Genomic DNA, 15,036 nt, shown 5'->3' on the forward strand with positions numbered 1-15,036 from the left:
GTTCCCTTTTGAAGGCCATGCTTGAATCTACCTCCACCATCCCCTCGAGCAGAGCATTCCAAATCCTAACCACACGCTGTAAGAAAGTTTTTCCTCATGACACCTTTGGTTCTTTTGCCAAACACCTTCAATCTATGTCCTCTGGTTCTTGACCCTTCCTCCAATGGGAACAGTTTCTCTCTATCAATGCTGTCTAGACTCTTCATGATTTTGAACACCTCGATCAAATCTCCTCGCAACTTTCTCTGTTCCAAAGAGAACAACTCCTGCTTCTCCAGTATATCCACGTAACTAAAATCCCTCATTTCTAGTAAATCTCTTCTGCACCCTCTTTAAGGCCTTCACATCTTTCCTAAAGTGCGGTGCCCAGAACTAGACACAATTCTCCAGTTGTGGTTAAACGAGTGTTTTATAAAGGTTTATAATGGCTTCCATACTTTTGTACTCTATGCCTCTATTTATAAAGCCCAGGATCCCGTATGCTTTTTTCACCGCTTTCTCAACCTGTCTTGTCGCCTTCAACGATTTGTGCACATATACCCCCAGATCTCTCTGTTCCTGTATCCCTTTTAGTTTATATTGTCTCTCCTCGTTCTTCCTACCTAAATGTATCACTTCGCATTTTTCTGCGTTAAACTTCATGCCACCAACCTGTCTATGTCCCCTTGAACTCTATCACTATCCTCCTCACTGTTTACTACCCTTCCAAGTTTTGAGTGATCTGCAAATTTTGAAATTGTGCCCTGTGCACCCAAGCCCAAGTCGTTAATATATATCTGAAAAAGCAGCGGTCCCAGCACTGACCCCTGGGGAACACCACGGTACACCTCTCTCCAATCCGAAAAACAAACGTTCACCACTACTCTGTTTCCTGTCTCTTAGCCAATGCTGTATTAATGTTGCTACTGCCCCTTTTGTTCCATGGGCCGCAATCTTGATGATGAGGCTACCGTATGGCACTTCATCAAAGGCCTTTCGAAAGTCCATATACACCACATCACTGTATTGCCCTCATCTACCCTCTCTGTTACCTCATCAAAAAACTCTCTCATGTTAGTTAAACACGATTTGCCTTTAACAAATCCACGCTGGCTTTCCCTCATCAATGCACACTCGTCCAAGTGACTGTTAATTCTGTCCCGGATTATCGTTTCTAACAGTTTCCTCACCACTGAGGTCAAACTTACTGGTCTATAATTGCTGGGTTTATTCTTACACTCTTTTTTGAACAGGGGTGTTACATTTGGAATTCTCCTTTCCTTTGGCACCACCCCCATATCTACGGATGTTTGGAAGATTATGGCCAGTACCTCCGCATTTTCCACCCATGAGGGAGAAGGGAATAGAGAGATATGTCGACTCAATGGGAAGAGGTAATTAAAATGTGAGGAAGCTCCTGTGGAAAACAACATGGACCACTTGGACCGAACGGCCTGTCTCTGTGCAGCAGATTTTATGCAATTCTAATTTGCCCTGACCAAAGTTCAACGCGTGACGTCCACATGCGCCGGGCCACCCGATGACATCACTCTCAGCGCATGTTAAAAAGCTACGGCTGCGTTAGTGACACCACTTCCAATGACGTCACTCTCACCCGTTCTCGTTGAACGAAATGCGCGTTCACTAAACCAACCTTACAGCTCAAATTATGTAAAATAGTCAATGCTGTAGATTTAACAAATTCAGCCTCAGACAAATGGGTATAGCTCCCCGCATGATCTTGCAGTGCCCGTTCATGGGGCCACATGAGCACACAAGTCAATAGCTGGGTTGGCCTGGCTTGGAGTGTTTCCAGAGTCAAAGCGAGGTGGGAGGCTGCTCAATGTGGAGGCCTCACTCCCCCAGCAGACGGGAGTTTGGTGGGAGTTTTTACAGATCATGCTGATAACATTCGACAAGGTTCCACATAAGGGACTGTTAAATGAGAGCACATGGAATGGGAGGAAACCTATTGGCTGGAATGGGGAATTGATCAGTAGGTAGGAGACAGAGAATAGGAATAATGGATATGTACTCAAATTGTCAGGATGTGGCGAGTGGTGCCCCTCTGTGATCAGTACTGGAATCACGGCTTTTCACTATATTTATCAATGACTTGAATGAAGGCACAGCTGAAAATCTTAAGTTGCTGTTGACACTAAGTTAGGAGGCACAGTAAATAGCGTAGATGGGAGCAGAAAGCTGCAAAGGGACGTAGATAGATTAAGTGAGTGGGCAAAACTGTGGCAGATAGAGTTCAATGTGGGATAGTGTGAGGTCATCCCCTTTGGACCTAAGAAAGATAGATCAGAGAATGTTCTAAATGGTGAGAAGCTCGGAACTGTGGATGAGCAGGGAGATTTAGGGTCCAAGTACAGAAATCACTGAAAGCGAGTGCACAGGTGCAAAAAATAATTTAAAAGGCTAAGGGAATGGTGGTCTTTATCTTGGGGACTGGAATTCGAAGGGGCAGAAGTTATGTTACAGCTGTACAGAGCTCTGGTTAAACAACATTTGGAGTATTGTGTTCAGTTCTGTGCACCGCACCTGAGGAAGGAAATACTGGTTTTGAAGGGGTGCAGCACATATTCACCAGAATGATACCGAATCTAAAAATGTTTAAATTATAAGGACAGGTTGCATAGACTAGTATTGTATTCCCTTGAGCATAGAAGATTAAGGGATGATCTAATTGAGGTGTTTATGATGATTGAAGGATTTGATTATAGTAGTTGGAGAGTCCAGAACAAGGGGCCATGACCTGAAAATTAGAGCTAAGGCGGTCAGGGGTGATATTAGGAATCACTTCTTCACACAAAGGGTAGTGGGAATCTGGAACTCACTCCACCTAAAAAGATGTTGAGGCTGGGGGTCAATTGATAATTTCAACAATGAGACTGATAGATTGTTGTTAGGCAAGGATATTAAAAGGTCTGGAACCAAGGCAGGTAGATAGAGGTAAGATTCAGATCAACCATGATCAACAACAACAACAATTTGCATTTATATTGCGCCTTTAACGGAGCAAAACCTCCCAATTATCGATTATCAAACAATATTTGACACCGAGCCACATAAGGAGATATTAGGGCAGGTGACCAAAACCTTGTTCAAAGAGGTAGATTCTAATGAGCGTCTTAAAAGAAGAGGTTGAGAGGCGTAGAAGTTAAGGGAGGGAATTCCAGAGTTTGGGGCCTTGGCAGCTAAATGCACGTCTGCCAATGGTGGACTGATTAAAACTGGGGTGGCGCAAGAGGCCAGAGTTGGAGGAGCGCCGAGATCTCGGTAGGTTGTCGGGCTGGAGGAGGTTACAGAATAGGGAATGGCGGGGTCATGGAGGGGTTTGAAAACAAGAGGCCAATGCAGGTCAGCGAGCACAGAGGTATTCAAACATGGAGTTGCGTGACAGATGGGCACGGATTTGTGACTTGAAAACACGTTAAAGGACTTTGGAAAGCAAAAGGAGGTTGGAGATGGGCTGGTAGTTTGCAAGGACAGAGCGGTGACGGTGGGATTTTGAGGAGGTGTGGGATGACGGAGGATTTTAAGGGGAGTGGGATAGTACCTGAGGTGAGGGAAACGTTAACAATATCAGCTAACACGGGGCCCAGGAAGGGAAGTCGGGTGGTCAGCAGTTTAGTGGGAATAGATTCGAGGGAGCAGGAGGTGGGCCTCATGGTCAAGATGAGCTCGGAGAGGGTATGAGGGGAGACAGGAGAGAAACAAGAGAAATATATAAGTTCAGGGCTAAGGCAGGGTGTGGGGGCAGTGGAGCCGTAGGGGAAGTTTGGCTTGGTGGGCGAGGGGAAGGGCGGCAGCTGAACGGATGGTCTCAATCTTAGTGACAAAGAATTCCATGAGCTACTCGCACTTTTCATTGGAGGTGAGGGTGGAGGGGGCAGGGGAGAGGGTTTAAGAAGATGGTTTCTAGTGGTGAAGAGAATCCGGGGGTTATCTTTACATTCCAGGATGATCCTGGAATAGTGAGCAGTTTTGGCAGAGGAGCTTGATGGCCGGCGCGGGCACGATGGCCGAAGGGCCTCTATCCGTGCTGTATAATTCTATGATTCTATGATTCTATGAGAGCTGGACGTGATAGTGCCCGAAAGAAGGCCCGAAAGAAGGAAATATTAGGAGGGATGACAAAAGCTTGGAGTAAGAGATGGGTTTCATGGAAGGTCTGAAAGAAGGAAAGAACTTGCCTTTATATAGCGCCTTTCAAGATCTCAGGATGTCCCAAAACAGTCAATGAAGGATATTGTGAAGTGTAGTCACTGTGGTAATGTAGGAAACGCGACAGCCCATTTGCACACAGCAAGATCCCATTCACTTCACTGAGATAAATGACCAGAAAATCAGTTTCAGTAATGTTGGTTGAGGGATAATTATTGGCCAGGACAACAGGGAGAACTTCCCTGCACTTTTTTGAATATTGCCGGGGGATCTTTTACACCTGCCTGAGAGGGGAGTTGGGCCCTCGCTTTAATGTGTCCGACAAAAGTTGGCACCTCCGACATTGCTGTGCTGCCTCAGCACTGACCCTTCTACAGCACTGCGCTCCTTCAGTATTGACCCTCCGACATTGCTGTGCTGCCTCAGCACTGACCCTTCTACAGCACTGCGCTCCCTCAGTACTGCCACTCCGACAGCACTATGCTCCCACAGTAGTGACCCTCCCACAGCACTGTGCTCCCTCAGTACAGATCCTGGGACAGCACTGCGCTCCCTCAGTAGTGACCCTCCGACAGCACAGTGCTCCCTCATTACTGACCATCCGACAGCACAGTGCTCCCTCAGTACTGACCATCCGACAACATCGTGCTCCCTCAGTACTGATCCTGCGACAGCACTGCACTCCCTCAGTATTGATCCTCCGACAGCACTGCGCTCCCTCGGTATTGATCCTCCGACAGCACTGCACTCCCTCAGTATTGATCCTCCGACAGCACTGCGCTCCCTCAGTTTTGATCCTCTGACAGCACTGCGCTCCCTCAGTATTGATCCTCCGACAGCACTGCGCTCCCTCAGTACTGATCCTCCGACAGCACTGCGCTCCCTCAGTACTGATCCTCTGACAGCACTGCGCTCCCTCAGTATTGATCCTCCGACAGCACTGCGCTCCCTCAGTACTGATCCTTCGAAAGCACTGCGCTCCCTCAGTACTGATTCTCCTACAGCACTGCGCTCCCTCAGTACTGACCCTCCGCCAGTCCTGCGCTCCCTCAGTACTGATCTCTGTAGCCAATTTTTCTGACAAAGCAAAGCTAGGTGGGAAAGTAAACTGAGAGGAGGACATAAAGAGTCCACAAAGGGATATAGACGGGTGAAGTGAGTGGGCAAATGGTGGCAGATGGAGTGTAATGTGAGGAAATATGAGGTTATTGAATTTGGTAGGAAGAATTGAAAAACAGATTTTTTTTTAAATGTTGAGAAGCAATTAAATATTAGTGTTCAGAGAGATTTTGTTGTCCTTGACCACGAAACACAGGAATTTAACATGCAGGTACAGCGAGCAATTAGGAAGGCAAATGGTATGTTGGCCTTTATTGCAATGGGTTTGGAGTACCAGAGTAAGGAAATCTTGCGACAATTGTACAGGGCTTTGGTGAGAACTCACATGGACTACTGTGTACAGTTTTGATCTCCTTATCTAAGGAAGGATATACTTGCCTTGGAGGAGGTGCAACGTTGGTTCACTAGATTAATTCCTGGGATGAGAGGGTTGTCCTCTGAGGAGAGATCGACAGGAATGGGTCCATTTTCTCTATAGTTTAGAAGTATGAGAGGTGATCTCATTGAAACGTATAAAATTCTTAAAGGGCTTGACAGGGTAGATGCGATTTCCCCTGGCTGGAGAGTCCAGAACATAGTCTCAGGATGAGGGGCAGGCCATTTAGGACTGAGATGTGGAGGAATTCCTTCACTCAGAGGGTGGTGATTTTTTGGAATTGTCGACACCAGAGGGCTGTGGATGCTCAGTCATTGAATATATTCAAGAGTGAAATCCATAACATTTTGGACTCAAATGGAATCGAGGATCGAGTGGAAAGGTGGAGTTGAGGTCGAAGGTCAGCCATGATCATATTGAATAGCAGAGCAGGCTCGAGGGGCTGTATGGCCGACTCCTGCTCCTATTCCTTATGTTCTTATGACCCTCCGACATTATGGTGCTCCCTCCGACAGTACTGCGTTCCCTCAGTATTGCACTGCAGTGTCAGCCTGGATTATGTGTTCAACTCTCTGGAGTGGGACTTCAACGCACAACCTTCTGACGCAGATGCGAGACTGCTACCACTGAGCCACGGCTGAAACCTGAAAGGAGGAGAGGTAGATGGAAGGGTTTAGGATGGCCATTCTGGAACGTGGATATGGACTGCAGATGCACAAGAGACCACAGTTGGAGGAGCAAACTGTTTTGGAGGAGCTGTCGGACGGCAGGAAGTTACAGAGATAGGGAGGGGTGAGGCCTAATGGATTTTACGTGTAAGAACGGATAAAAATAAACTACAGAACTCTCAGAATGGAATCCAATGCAGTTCAGTAAGGGCTTGGGTGATTGGTGAACGACTCACCAATCACAAAAAAACAGGGGTGTGGATGGAATCAGTGGCTAGGATTTGTAGATTGTGGAGCCAAAGATCATGACTTTCCAATTTTTACCTGGATGAACTGGTGGTTCATCTCAAACAGAAAGTGTGGGACTGACAACACAAAGATATTGGAAGGGTCAAGAGAGGCGGTGGTTTTGTCAGTGTCCATCCGAAAGCTGGTCCATGTCTGTGGACTGTGTCACCAAAGGGCAGCATGTAGATGAGGAAGAGGAGGGACCCAAGGATTGAACCTTGAGAGATAACGGTGATAGGTTGGGAAGAGAAGCTTCTCCTGGCTATGATCAGAGAGGTGAGTGGAACCAAGTGAGTGTAGTCCCAGCAAAAGAGGTCAGTGTCTGATGAATGAGGAGGTGACGGTGGGTTTGCTGTAGATATGGAGATGAGGCCGGGTGGGTCATGGAGGGATGTAAACCCAAGGATGAGAATTTTAAATTTAATCGATGAGGAACTGGGAGCCAGTGAGGGTCGGTGAGTCCTAGCAGGACCTGGTGCTGGTTGGACACGGAAAAAGAGTTTTGGACGAGCTCACGTTTATGGAAGTTGGAGGTTGGGTGGCCGGTCAGGGGTGCATTGGAGGAATGGAGTCTGGAGGGGACAGAGGCATTGATGAGGGTTTCAATGTCAATGGGATGAGGAAGGAATGGAGGCGTGTGAGGGAATCACGGGGCCTTTGTGATGGAGGTCAAATCGGGTCATGAGCTGAGCTCGGTGTGACACGAGGCCAATTTTAATGGAGCCGTTAACCAATGTGGAACAAACGGGCAAACATCTGCAGTAAAATAGCGGAGAGAGGAATGTCAACGGGACACGTTCAGTGTCCGTCCCCTAATATCACCCACAGTCATTTCTGTCAAAGACTCACAATTCATATTTTAACTGGGAAACTGCAGGAACAGAGTGAAACGGGTCTGCTTGTGTCCCTGGATTCAGTCGACACTGCGGCGAATCGGTAACATTTATAAATGAATCTCCTGGAGTGAACATGGTTAATACAATTATATAAAAACTGTAAATGAAGCCGTTTATTATTGTTGGATCAGTCCTGTATGAGAACAGATTTAAACTTTATTCCTGAGAGAGGTCAGATTAAGTAATATCGTGGACTTTGAGATGTTTTTATTTTATTCACCACATTATTTACAGTGGAGTCAAAGCTGCAGATGTAATGTGTTTGTTAAACTGACTGTAACTAATAGCTATGATCAGGGGTATAACCGTGTCAGTGGAGACTTATCCCCTGTATAAATCAGGGCTTGTTGGAATGGATCAGCTCAGAGTGCCTGCTGGAGCTGTGGTTTCCTGGCCAACAGAAGTCAGTGCTTCTCACAGAAATGGGATATCCAGTAATAATTCAGATAGAACTTATTTGTTATCCTGTTCTTGCAGCCATTGGAGTTCCGGGTAAGCCGTTATCTCATCGGTTAATGGTGTCAATCGGTGTTAACTCTGCTGCTGTACTTGGCAAATTCTTTTTTGTACCTGCATATTTTTCACAGTCACTTGTTCTGTTCTATTGGTTGAATGGTGGAATGTGTTAAGTCTCTGCTCTTTCGGTATTGAGGAGCTGCATTATATCTGTCATGAATTTGTCTATCCAACACTGGCATTGTTACTGCATTATTCTCTGTACTGAATGTATTGGAATTAGGTGTCTGGGCTCAGACTTGGTATCAGACCATCAGGAGCTGATAACAGTTTCTTGTTGTGGAACTAACCTGTTCTGGAATATGTTTTCATCAATGTGTTTTCAGTGATTGATAATGAGACAGTTCACGGTCTCAGTGTTACAATGAGGCAGCGGAATGTCCTCCCTCCCCAATAACATGCTTCAGTTTAACTGAGATTTCAATGTATTTATTGGTGATCACTGTTATGAAATATTATTTCATTATGTGTGTATCTGACGCCGCTTCAGATGTCTGGTTACTGAACTGAGTTTGATGCTGCCTCTTTCACATCTCCTTCTCTGCTTCACTGTGGATGAATTCACTGACTGTCACTGGACTTCACTGTAAAATGAAATGTTTTGATGTTTTGTGGTCTCAATTTGCACTGTCCCTGTTGGAATCAGCAGCCCTTCTGTGTACCTGTAGGTTATAAGTATGATGTTGGCGTTTTGTAAATTGAACAATCCCGCTATCTATCCCTATACCCTATAATTACTGGAGAAGGAATCTCAATTATTGTGAGATCTGTCTGGGAGAGGCATTCGATTCTATTCATTCCATGATTTGTAGATGAAGTGAACAGTGCAGGTGAACAGGTGGAGAATTGCATGATCTGTAGAAACATTAAACTATTCCACAGAGGCTTCACTATTTAACAAACTGACTGAGAATAGGATCGGTGGAACACGGGGCTGGTGAACAGAATGCAGGCACAGGATGATAGGATTTAATCGGATATAAAAATGGACTTGAGATAGGGAGTAGAGTGAGTGATGGAGAGGGTGACTGAGAGGGAAAGCGAGAGGCTGTGGTGTGAATAATTCATCAGAATGAACTGCTGAAAAATCCAATACAATTAAACAGAGAAAATGAAATTTGAAGGTGTTATTATGAAGTGGTCAGATTGGGTGAGTTTTTATTGTGGGACTCGCTCCTCATGTTTATATCCCTGTCAGGTCCTCAGTCTGTTTTTTGTGAATGTTCCTTGTTTTCCAACTTAAAACTAAACACAATGAAAATTTACTTCAAGAATAGAATCAGTAATTTCTTGATCGTAATGAATTATTCGGATACTCTGTTTTTAAAGCTGGGCTGAATTCAATAAACAACTGGGTTGATTTAATTAATAAATATCAATTTAATTTTAATTGAATGTACAAAGTAAATTTATTGAACATATTTTACACCCAACACAGGTTCCCTGACATCAATAACCACAGAAATGAACTGTTGAATGTATTAGTTGGATTGTGTTAGTGGGAGCTGTAGTTTTGATTGCCTCTAACACTCTGCTGCAGTCTGTCTCTCTCCGAATCCCAGCCTCTCCTCCCACTGCATTTTATCCTCTGTCTCCTCATCCCTTACTTCAGTTTGTCCACTTTCAGAAACCATCTGCTCCTGACTCCCCTCCAGCTCTTACATATCCTTTTCCTTGTCTCCCTCCCAATCTCACTCACTGGCTCGGTCTCCAGCTGCCTTTCCCATTTCGTGCCAGCCCCTGTCGGCTCACTTAACCCCGAAAAATAAACCAGCTGCACCTCTCCCTGTCCCCTCACCTTCCCGGCCTTTCCCCTCTCTTTCCTCGTCCGTCTGGAGCCCAAACCCGGTTTAATCCACTGTATTCCCGGTGTGTAAAACCCCTTCTCCCTTCCCCACGGCACTGTGCCCTCACTCAGCCCTTCCACGAGATCCGGTGCTCACTTTATTCACTTTCTGTATCCATCTCCCAATTCATTATTGATCATTGTGTTTGAAAACATCTCTCTGCCCGAAAGCGCTGCCAGGTCAATGAGTCACTTTCCACCCTTCGATGCAGCAACAAAGCTGGAAATTTCACGCCAGATCCTCTCAAACTGCTGCTTTGACTCCAGGTCTGATCAGTAATTTCTCTGCTTCCTTTTCTCTCTCATGCAGTTAACTTGGTGGCGATTGTGATCCTGTCCCGAGGAAAGTGCGGTCTCTCCAAATGTATCAGTGTCTACCTGGTGGGAATGGCAGTGGCCGATCTCATGGTCGTTATCGCTGATCCGATATTGAGATGGATTAATGAGCTGTATCTCTCATGGTCATTCCTGAGCATTACTCCCGTGTGTAGTTTTATTATATTCTTGGGTTTTGTAACCGCGAATGTTTCTGTCTGGCTCACGGTCGCTTTCACCTTTGATCGATTTGTGGCCATTTGTTGTGAGAAGCTGAAAACTAAATATTGCACCGAGAGAACGGCGGCTGTGGTTCTGGGAACAGTGACTGTGCTGGGCTGTTTGGTGAATGTCCCCTGGTATTTTACACTTGAAACTCACATCATAATTGATAATGTTCCCTGGTTTTGTGTGACTAAATTGATCTTCCGTACTTCCCCCGCATGGGCAGCATTTGAGATGTTTCACCTCATTTTAACCCCTTTTATCCCGTTCTGTCTGATTTTACTGCTCAATGTTCTGACAGTCAGGCGCATTTTAATGTCCAGTCGAGTCCGCAGGGGACTCCGGGGCTGCAGCAATGGAGAGAATCAGAGTGATCCAGAGATGGAGAACCGAAGGAAATCCATCATTTTACTCTTCAGTATATCGGGCAGTTTTATACTGTTGTGGCTGACATGGGTTGTCTTTTACATTTATGTGCGAATTGCAGACATTCGGTATTATTACTCCTACACTGACCCTGTTTTGCTCACAGAACACACAGCAAAGTTGCTGCAGCTTCTAAGTTCCTGCACAAACACGTGTATTTATGTCCTGACTCAGACTAAATTCAGAGAGGAGCTGAAGAACGCGGTGAAATACCCATTCAATTTAATTGTTAAATTAGTGAAATCATAGAACGAGCTGAAGGGTTTCAAGCACTAGAACTAAATCCCATTTCATACTCCATCCCCGACACTTCCTGGTGAATTGAAAGTACATTTTATATTAGCAGCACAGAATCACGAAATGATCATAAATCAGATTCTGATATATTTTATTGACAATCTTTCTTATTGAGCCAGGATTTACTCTGCAGACGACACATGAATTGTTGCTCGAAATGGCGGCTCTAAAGAGCTCAGCTGGACTTCAACCAATTGGCCCCCGGGCAAATTTTGAAAAGCTGGTAACAAAAGTAGCTGCTGTGGGCCTGATCAGAATGGATACAGTCCACATAAATGGAAAAGGAGAGAGCGAGAGAGAGAGAGGGAGAGAGAGAAAAAAAATGACAGAGATTTAGAGAAAGAGGGAGAAAGAGACATAGGTGGGGGAGAGAAAGAGAGGGAGAGGGAGAGCGAGACAGGGGAGGGAGAGAGACACACACAAACAGCGGGAGAGAGAAACAGAGAGAAGGGGGAAAAAGAGAGCGATTTAGACAGACGGGGAGAGAATACAGGGACAAAAGAAATATAATGATTAAAAAAGCGCAGAAAAATTTCAGACAGATTCACATAAAAGCGAGGGGGTGTGTGTGTGATAGAGAGAGAGAGACACAGAGAGAGAGAGAAACATAGAGGGAGAAAGACAGAGCTACTCGGCAAAGGAGAGATATAAAGACAGTTTGTAAGAAAGGAGAGAAAAATAAAGAGTGAAAGAAATCATCTATATAATGAGAGAGAGCAAGCAGACATGGATGGAAGGACAGAGAGAGACTGACAAAAAGTTACAAAGTGATGGAAGTGGAAGTGGAAATAATAAGATAGAAAAACAGGCAGAAAATAAACAGAGACAAACGACATAAACAGAGAACAGATACATTGAAAGACGGACAAACACATAAAGAGATAGGAGGGTAGAGACAGGAGTGAGAATAGAACACAGAAAGCATTAAATAACCAAACAAACTGTGTAATCAGCCTGGAGTGTGTGAAAGTGCTGACCAGCAGAACAGCAGCAGATGAAGCAGGCCAGACAGTTCATGTTTGTTCTGGGGTAACACTCTTGTGGATTTAATTTTGACATTTGTAAAGGTGATGCTTGGAGGCTGCACAATAAAGTCACTCAGCCTTGTGTACCTGACCCTGACCATTACTTACTGGAGGAGTTTCCCAGCTGCTCTGTGTAGTATAAAATCATCTGATAAACGAAAGCCTGAGAATAAATCGGCTTCAGCATGTCATTCGGAAAAGGACTCTTCAAAGGTGGAAGGTGTGTAAAAAGGATTGTTAATGACGTATTGTAAAAGATCACACAGCAGAGGATAGATCACCATAGCAATAAGAACGATTCCAGGAGGGCGAGAGCTGGTTTGAACATCTGCCGACTTAACTCGGTTACGTTGTGGACACTGTGAGAAAACAAGTGAAATGTCAATCAATCGTGGGTTGTATTTTTATGAACCTTTTGTTGATAAGTCACCGTCCCAGAGATGTGATTCTGTGTTAAAAATCTGTTTAAAAGCTGGGCAGAAGTTGAGTGGAGAGAGACACAGATCCACCATAACTGTTCCAACCTCACCTTTCGCTTCCTGGCAGCACCACCTCACCTGGAATTTTCCTGACGACCCGCTGCCTCCCAGCTTGTTGCCATGATGCAGGTTTACAGATTGCCTGTGAAGCGGATGACCTGGATACAAGAGAAAGCATCGCTACATTACACCTGTATCCATCAAAATACCTGGAATCTTCCTGGCAGGCTTGAGCCAACCATGAGGATATAACTTTCATTATGGGCTTATTCTAAGATAGACATTTGATTTCCAAACGGTGATGCATTTTAGGAATTCAGAATGTGTTGTTTTATTGGTGCTAAAGCAATTCTAAATCAGATATAAACCCAAGGTGCTGTTTAAATTTTAATGCCAATTTTTCCAGTGTATTAATAATAATAAATGATTGTTTTCTTTATGAAGCCATGGTTTGTGCCTGAAGTTTCTTTAAGAAAAAGAGCTCATCAAGTTAAATGTAAAATTAAATTTCGTGGAGATAAAAAGTCATTGCCCCAAATTAAAGTGTAAAATCACTTTGCACCTTTTTGCTCCTCCATCTGGACCATGTGTAACTTTCCCAGTGAGCTGCTGGATTCTGTAATAAATCACAATGTACTCTTACCCCTTCTGCTGTGTTACTAAACTGGACAGGGTCCCGCAGCACTCTCCTGATCTGTTATTGTTACAAATACTGTTACTGTTTCAGATTAAAGAAAAATATGAACAAAGGAGAAATTAACCAAATCCCAGATCAGAACTACATTCAGATTGAGTCCAATTTTACTCTGATTTATTCAATAGAAGCTCGAATTACATTTTCGACACAAAATGGCTAATTGGACCTTCCCTCCAAATGTCTGGTCTCTCCTTCTCCAAAGCATTACGTCCAAATAACCAAATGCTAATCCAATTTTTGCTGAAATTCACTTTTTGGTGTTTAATTCCCTCACTGCACCGCTGTCTTTGTGTTAAACACCAGCCAATGCGAGTTTCACACAGTTTGTATCTTTAACTATAGTGCAACAGTGATATAACAGCAACAGCAAATGAACCCCCTCCGTCTCTCTCAACACAACAAGCTCCACCTTGCCCCTCACCCTGACTGCTGCCCATTTTACTTCCGGTACAATGCAGCCATTTTGAATGAACTTCATGGCCGCCATTTTGCTGACGATGCCCTCCTTGTCCCTCACTAAGATGGCCGCCCCTCCCGTCATGAAGATGGCTGCCTAACTGGAGGCCATTTACTTTTAGGTTCAGGGCAGCCATTTTGTTTAAGCTTCAGGGCAGCCATTTTGTTTAACATGGTTACCTTGACCCCAATAAGATGGCCACCTTGGCTCCAATTATGATATCCAGCTTGCCCCTCAGTATGATGTCTGCCGTAGAGGCGGCTATCTTGTTTCCTGTCCCAGACTTTGAAGTTGTTGTTCATGGTATCATAGTGGGTTCAACGCAGGAGAAGGCCATTCGGCCCACTGTGCCTGCGCTAACTCTTTGAATGGGTGATCTCATTTCCCTCTCAGCTCTCTCCCCACAACCCTTATCTGGGCCATGTAGTAGTGGTAATGTGTAAATATATATATTTATATATCCAAGTTGTTGTTGTAGTTGCTGTAATATATAAATACAAGTTGTTATGTCTATAAAGATTGTCTCTCAATCTTTACATTTATCTACTTTATAAACTGGGCTTTGTTTCTCTGTAAATGAATGTTGCTGAGAGATTGTCCCTGTAACTGAGTGAGGGATCTTGCTGTCTATTTGGTTTTTTTTAAGTTCTTTGCTTCAGCTGTTTTAAATGATATGAATTCATTTGAACACTTTGGCTAATTGGAAAAAGTCACAAACTGTGAGTTGACCACAAACTACAGGCTTTTTATCCACTGCTAATTAAAACAAGAGAAAAGAGCAAAGGGAAAGTTCGTTCACCTTGTTGTTCCCTGTTCCAGGAACAGAAGAGAAAACGAACTCGGGGTAGTTTGGACCCTGCAGCAAACATTGACCAGGACAGACAGTCAGACCGGCACCTTTTAGGGGGAATGAGTGAGTGGGAAAGCAGGAGAGAAAACCTGGAAACTTGCATTGGAGAAAGAGTGAAACAACATGCGCTCTTCAGTCTGTCCCGAGTGTGTGTGTCTCTCTCTCTCCCAACATTCCTCTCTTCTCTTTAGAGTCTCAGATTTGTAACTGGGGATTTTATCAATGGTGTTTGCTGAGAGATTGCCTGTGGAACGGAATGAATGTGAGTGAGTGTGAGTGTGAGGGAACTCTGGGCTCTCGCTGTGCTTTTTTCATCTCTTGCTTTGTTTTTAATCCATTCCTTATTTCTCTCTCTCTAGTGCATTATTTTTGTGCAAATGCCGTAACATGAAGATGTCGAAAGA

General features: G+C 44.5%; 1 protein-coding gene across 1 annotated transcript in view; it reads right to left on the reverse strand.

The window, feature by feature from the left end:
* Window positions 1-14,084, reverse strand: part of LOC137313345 (NACHT, LRR and PYD domains-containing protein 3-like) — a 35,322-nt gene extending 21,238 nt beyond the window's left edge. Inside the window, 4 exon segments of the mRNA XM_067979472.1 lie at window positions 12,258-12,312; window positions 12,431-12,508; window positions 12,707-12,786; window positions 13,898-14,084. Coding sequence (XP_067835573.1) covers window positions 12,258-12,312; window positions 12,431-12,508; window positions 12,707-12,786; window positions 13,898-14,084 — 400 coding nt within the window.
* Between the last annotated feature and the right edge of the window lie 952 nt (window positions 14,085-15,036).

The sequence above is a fragment of the Heptranchias perlo genome, unplaced genomic scaffold (assembly GCF_035084215.1).
Source record: "Heptranchias perlo isolate sHepPer1 unplaced genomic scaffold, sHepPer1.hap1 HAP1_SCAFFOLD_47, whole genome shotgun sequence".
In the NCBI taxonomy this organism is placed as follows: domain Eukaryota; kingdom Metazoa; phylum Chordata; class Chondrichthyes; order Hexanchiformes; family Hexanchidae; genus Heptranchias; species Heptranchias perlo.